Raw genomic sequence first — 6,654 nt, 5'->3', positions numbered from 1 at the left:
ACCATAGATGAGGGTAGGAACGTAGATCGACCGGTAAATTGAGAGTAGACAAAGAGTTATTTTTCCATTTTAACACCTCCAGATTTATTATGTAACACAATTTTTTAGCACTCAATTTTAACTACTGGCATGTGACACCTCAGAGTTACATTTGTAAAATATAACTCTATTAAGAGCTAAATTAACGCTGTCTTTGAACAGAGTCTACTAACGCCATATTATTTAACACTTTTCAATTGGCTGTGTTGTAGGTGCAAACCTACTTAGCAATAAACTTGATTCTGAAATTTAAAATCCAATCCAATTCCATGAACTTTGCTGCTCAAAATTACCAAGGTAACAGCATTATGTCCGACGCTGAAGCATAGCTTCTGTCGGCTGAAAAAGAAGCAGGCAGCAGAAGCTCAGATACGCAGAGTGAGTTCTTGCATTTTGCAGCCCAGGATGTTTTTTGGCCTGCGTTATAGATCATGGATAAAGCTGCAGGCTGACAGCCTGGAGTATCTCAAAGATGTCCCTTTAACTTCCTGCTGATGCAATCGCTCATTTTTACAACCTCATTCATTTATTAAGTCAAATTAAAGCATAATTCAAATCGAATTTGCTCTTTTAAGGGATCCATTCTACTTTTAGCTTTCCTCTAGAGAAATTCCTTAAAGTGATTACTATCACACACGGATTTACTGCTGGAGACAGTTTTCAGTTCAAATTCCTCATTTTTAGAGGATTTAGTGTTCAATACCAACTCCAGAATTTTCATTTACTTCTTTCCTGCCAGCTTTAAATTTATCTCACACTTTTTTTTATATTTTTAAAAGAACCAAAGCAGCTGGTTTATGCTTATATTTTTTACTCTAAGCACTAAATGTAACATATTATTCCTATTAAGTAAAAATAAGCCTGATGAGATGTTACTAAACTTAAAAGTTTTGGGTTATTTTTTTAATGCATTGAGATTAGAAAGAGTTGATTTTATTAACATTAACGCTAAAAACTCAAAAATGCATATTTTCTATCCAGAAGTCAGATAAGATATTCAAAAAGAACTACTAAAATTAACTCTTCTTTTTCCTTTATAGTTATAAGACTTTATTTGATATATTTTCTTTAAAGCTGCAGTGAAGGGACCAAAGATTCACTTGTGACCCCTGGAGCTACAGGCTGCAGACCTCCTCTCTGTCACATATAGAATCCTGACTTTGATGATTTTTTTATTTCAATGTCACACCATGTGAAAAATCTCAAAAGGGGTTGAATACTTCTGCACAGGACTGATTGTATTTTGCATCTACAGCCCATTTGATGTTTTTTTTTTCTGTTTCCACAGTTCTGCAGGAGAAGGAAGAAGGGACAAAGAAATGAGTGGCAGCATGAAGCAGGAGAGGACAGCCCAACGGAAACACTAAATGGATTATGTGTAACAGGATAGTCATGAATAAATATGATCAGAATAGACCCCCCCCACCCCACCCTTACTACAGACCCCATATTCTTTACTTCTGCTATGACAAATCAGTAATGTGCCATAAATTCCTCCAACATCCCACCACCTTCTCCCTTTCTCGCTGCCACTCTGTAGTATGACTCCCCTGCTGTGACCACACACAGGCAGAGCCTTCTTCTCTGTAAAGTGGACCTGTCACTGAACACACTTATAAAACAGCCTCTCATCCATTACCACTGCCTGTGTCTGTGTTTTTGTATTTTTTTCTTCTGTTTCTGCGTGTGTCCTGGATGTTTTTACAGCTCAGGATGAATTTATGATAGTGACGCAGCTGTAGCACCAAAGCCAACACAGTGTGACGGACCCCTTCTATACTTCTCTGCTTCCAGAGTGTGTGATGGTTCAGTGGAGGGATCAATATTCAGCCAGGCATGGACGACATGCTGGAATAACAGGGATTAAAGAGGCTCTTATACACAGATATGGTGCTTCTGCGTCCATCATCTGAACACACACATTCACACATGCTCTGATAATACATTCCTCATGGCATGACCTACAGTGCAAGGCCTTCACAGATACATGACTTACACTCATGCAAACACAAACACGCACTCCAAATCAGGGTCTCATTAGCATCACACGCTAGAGACTAATTAATGCACCCATCAACACTGCCCTAATTAGCTCTCCCACGTCATTACTGAGCAAACGAATAATTTGCACACCCGCAAAACAAACAGAGCACCGTCTCTGCTGGGAGAAGGCAAATTAAAGCCTCACCGAGGTGCCGGTTGGGCTGCAGCCCCAACAGGCTCTCACAGAGTTACCCTGAGCTCGGTGACTGAGGGAGATGTGTGCAATGATCAAAGAAGCGCAAAATCTGTGACAGCAGGACCCTGGTCTGCATAAGGGTCATCGTCTCTCCAGCAGAGGGGGTAAGAGCACAGGGACTAAGACCTCAACTGACCATCAAAAGGGGCTGCTCCCTCATGTCTTTATTAGGCTGCCTTTAAATCTTTTAAAGGGAAGGTTTTTCTTCATTTGACCATTTTTAAGGTCCTTTTCAGTCCCCAAATCTGACTGTTACATTATTTTGCAGTTTGTGTTAGAAAATATGGAAAGGGAATCCAGGAAAGACCCAAAGAGGATATGAGAGACTCTGGGAGTTAAGCTACTTAATTTACTTCTATTAATAATGTCAAAAGACATAGATTAAGACTTTTTTTCCCCTGATGTCTCCCATTGAAATAAGGGTAAAAAAACATCTTAAAATCACTGTGAAATGAATAGAAAGCGCTTGTTTGCCGCACACAGCTGAGGTTTTATCTTTTCATCAGAAGCGGGAAAATTTCATCACAAGAAAAATCGAACTTTAGTTATAGAAAATTTATTTTGTATCCATGCTAAGATTTTTTTTTTTTATATGTTTGCAAATTTGTCAGCATGACACTAATATGACTTTGTCAACATCCCTCTTTAGCCATTAGGACAGGGCTTATGGTTAATTATCTCTGCTGTCTTAAGTCATGATTTCTGATTAGGAAAATTGGTAAAAATGTCTTCTATAAATCTGAATCCTGACTGTGAAGGTGGAGCTCAATGAGCCAGTTCCAACTCTGCATCTAAAATGGCCGCTGGTACTCGTATAGAGAAATGCTTTTAAATTATTTACTTATTTACTTCCCATTAAAGCAGTGGAAACATGGTGTTGAGAGTAGTTTAATCTGGTTACTGGAATACCTCAGCGCTGGTCTGGTGTCACTTCCATACCATAATGCACCACCTGTATTTATAAAGTGATTTAAAGTAATGAAGATTATTTAAGTGATGTATAAACTGTGTATACCAACTGATAACAGTAAAATTAAAATAGATCAGTAAAAACAGATAAGATAAAATAGACAAAACATACTAAAAAAAAAAAAAGCAGTGTAAGATTTATTTAAATAAATAATTAAAAAAGTAAAAGTAAAAGTAGAGTTAACCTCTCAGGTTGTGAAAAAAGGTGATTTACCAAAATCCCTAAACTATGCAGGATAGAGGGCCTGTCTTACATGCGATGGGAGATCAATCAACAACCTTGGAGTTAAGTGGCAATAAGGAGCTGCTGGTTAGAAAACCTGAGGGAGCGGGCAAGTGTGTGGGAGTGAAGCAGCTCAGAAAGGTTGGGGGCGTGGGTGCAAACTTTAACTCCTGAGAAAAATCAAATGCTACATTAGTTTTTTCTCCGATAAAATTAGACAAAGCAGGAACATACAAATAGATGGGGACTTGGCAAAGTGTTCAAGATCCTCCAGAGCTCTAATTCTTCTCTTGTATTCTGTTCTTATTAGCCCAACTAACAAGTTTCTGAAGGAATTGAAAGGACCCTGGAAGATTGATAGAATCTGTACTAATTTTACCATCATGTTGTTGACAATGTCAAAATAATTTTATTTCTGGTATCCACAAATTTGCCAGGGCCAGCATATTCAGCGGTGGACTTACAGTAAGGATCCTTTCTACATAATAATCATTTGATCAAAACATTTTGTATTGTTCAAGAAACTTTGAATGTTTATGTGACAAAAAATGAAAATTAAACAAATGACAAGTTGGAATTTTTCAGCAATCTTGACAAGAGAAGTTTATTTTAAATCAATCTAAGCACCTTTGCAGGGTTGTCAATAAATGTGAAGTGCTCAGTAGGTCTTACGCTCTGCTTATATAAAAAGTCAAAGGAAAGAGATGTGTTTCAAGCAGAGAAGTAACTGTAAGTCTGCGTGGTGTGAATAAGGATAGGGGAGCTGTTTGCCTTATGTTTCCATTTGGAACAAGGAGGAGAAACCAGCTGGTTGACCATAATGCTCCCTCTGCTATCTGGACGTTGAGAAAATCTGTTCAATATGAAGGGGCTGCAATATTTAAAATAATACAAGCTATACAATGAATTAGATCAAAGATGTGACAGCGAAACTCATCAGTTCATGTGCCAGCTCTATAGATACAAGAACAAATTATTCTCAACTGCAAAGAGAGCATCAGTCTCACCTGAGCAATTATTTCCAACTTGTAAATTATTGTTCGTGCAGAAAAAATAAGCAACAATGTCAGCAAGTTTCTAATTATTTTTCCAAATATGTTTACTTATGTCCTGTTTTCTATGGATAGAACCAAACATCCATCCCATATGTTCCTGGAGTCTCTGACAAACTGAAGATTCTCTCCAAATCCCAGTACATTTCAAAACAAACAAGATCCATAAGCAGAGACCAGTCCTAAAGACAAAACCCCCCAGACATAAGATGAGCATAGGGGTGTATGCAGTTCAATGCAGTGAGGAATACCAATCAAAAGATGCATGGCTAAGCACAGGCAGGCTACCTCCTCCGGACACGACTCTGTGGTCCACCTACAGATTAAGGACAAAGGACACTAGTTAGAAGACAAGAAAGTTCACATTTTGGACAAAGAAGACGGGTGGTTTGAAAGGGGTGTGAAGGAAGCCATTTATGTTAAGAGGGAGAAACCAACCTTAAAGGAATAGTACACCCAAAACATGATTAGCCTTCATTTTCTACTCACCCCCATGCTGAACAACACTCTGGAGTACTTTTTTGATATCTCAAATGCATCTGGAGATCTGGGAGGCTTCTTGCTGTCTGCTGACATTCAAATAATGGAGGTCTATGGCGCCCGAGGCAGAAAGGTCCATAAAAGTCCACAAAAAACGTGTCAATATTCCTCCATACTGCTCGTCCAATGTATTCCAAGTGTCCTGAGTGGGTAGCGTCCATAATTTACTCGAAACGAAGTCATTTAGAATGTTTTTAGAGCATAAACAGTAGTGTAGAGGATTTCCTAAAACCGCGCGCCTGCGAGTTCACGACTCTACGGAAATCGCAGCAGACCAAACCAGATGAAAGTGCGCATTCAGAGTCTGCTCTGCCGATAATGCAAGGGTAGAAGAAGAAATGTGCTGTTTACCTGTGCAAAGAAAGAAACAACGAAAGAAAAATGTCTGAGGACTTCAGTGTTGAGGAAGAGCATGAGTTCTTTGCCGAGCTGAATGCGCACTTTCATCTGGTTTGGTCTGCCACGGTTTCCTACAACGCAGCAATAGAGAGAGTTGATTCCTTCCCACTATCATCTCAATCCTCATTGCTATGCAGGAGACCAAAACATCTCACCTGGTCAGCCAGGATAACAAAGACCTCAACAACTCCCCATTACTAAGGAGTTTGCCAGTGTTTTTGTTCAACTTGCATGTTTTTTAAGCCAAAACAAGGCTTTTGTTTGGGCCATTTTATAAACCTAGAACTCAACACTACTCCAGACATTTTGAATTGAGAAAGATTTCTGGATGAGAAGCGAAACATCTTCAAACATAGAAAACAAAGTCCAGTGGTTTGTTTTTTTTAACTTTGTAACTTTTTTGGAATGACTATGACCTGAATGACTGAGAATCTTCACCAGCAAAACTGAACAAACAATGTCTCTGACAAAGTGTATTCAGGTGTGACTTTAGGAATATTGATTAAAAATGTATACTTTCTTAGAATTTTTTTATGCTGATAACTTAAAAAAAAAATTAAATATCAGCACTTATTAAACAGGAACAATCTTGTAACTAAAGAAGACGGAGTTTTGGGTTAAAATGTTCCAAAAACATTCTTACAACAAAAAGGTTAAAATATAAAAACAACGTAACAGAAATATGTACAAAGCCACAACAAAGCTAATGATTAATATGACATGATAAAAAAATTATTTTGTCTTTGCTCAAGTAGACAGGGAATTGCCCAAGCTGTATTTGGGCCTCACAGTAGTTGTGTACCTCCAGAGTATGGTACAGTGTGTCCTGGAAAGCAGAACAGCAGTGATTTTATGACTTTAGATGAGCTATGCTCACAATGCTCACTCTGAGGAACATTGTGAGCTTCGTCTGCTCCAGGAGGTGCTTTGCATCTTCCTAGGCTGACCTGGAGAGCTGCTGCTCCTCTCACAGACTTTCTGCTGCTGCATGTTGTCTCATTTCCTCTACACTCTCATCTGGTTCTGGGGCTGGTCCTGATCTAGTCATCTGTTTTTATTTTTTTTTATCAAGATTATCTTCTAATTTGGATGTATGTGAGTTGTGATATCAGTGCAAATGATTGTGTTAAAAGGCCATATGATATTGTATCATAATGATCACAGAAACAAAATTGTTTCAGGACAGGGTGCAT

At 38.5% G+C, this 6,654-nt stretch overlaps 1 protein-coding gene across 3 annotated transcripts in view; it reads left to right on the top strand.

The window, feature by feature from the left end:
* The window catches only part of LOC107096735 (myosin-binding protein C, fast-type-like), a 106,904-nt gene extending 105,266 nt beyond the window's left edge, over nt 1–1,638 (top strand). For all 3 annotated transcript variants that reach the window (XM_015393535.1, XM_015393525.1, XM_015393516.1), the window contains one exon: nt 1,328–1,638. In XM_015393535.1, the coding sequence (XP_015249021.1) occupies nt 1,328–1,362 (35 nt within the window). In that variant the 3' untranslated portion in view covers nt 1,363–1,638. The remainder of the gene's footprint in view (nt 1–1,327) is intronic.
* Nucleotides 1,639–6,654: the final 5,016 nt, after the last annotated feature.

Source organism: Cyprinodon variegatus, unplaced genomic scaffold (genome assembly GCF_000732505.1).
Source record: "Cyprinodon variegatus isolate N-32 unplaced genomic scaffold, C_variegatus-1.0 Scaffold24, whole genome shotgun sequence".
NCBI lineage: Eukaryota > Metazoa > Chordata > Actinopteri > Cyprinodontiformes > Cyprinodontidae > Cyprinodon > Cyprinodon variegatus.
Note: the sequence above shows the minus strand (reverse complement) of the source record. Positions and strands in the feature narration are given on the sequence as shown.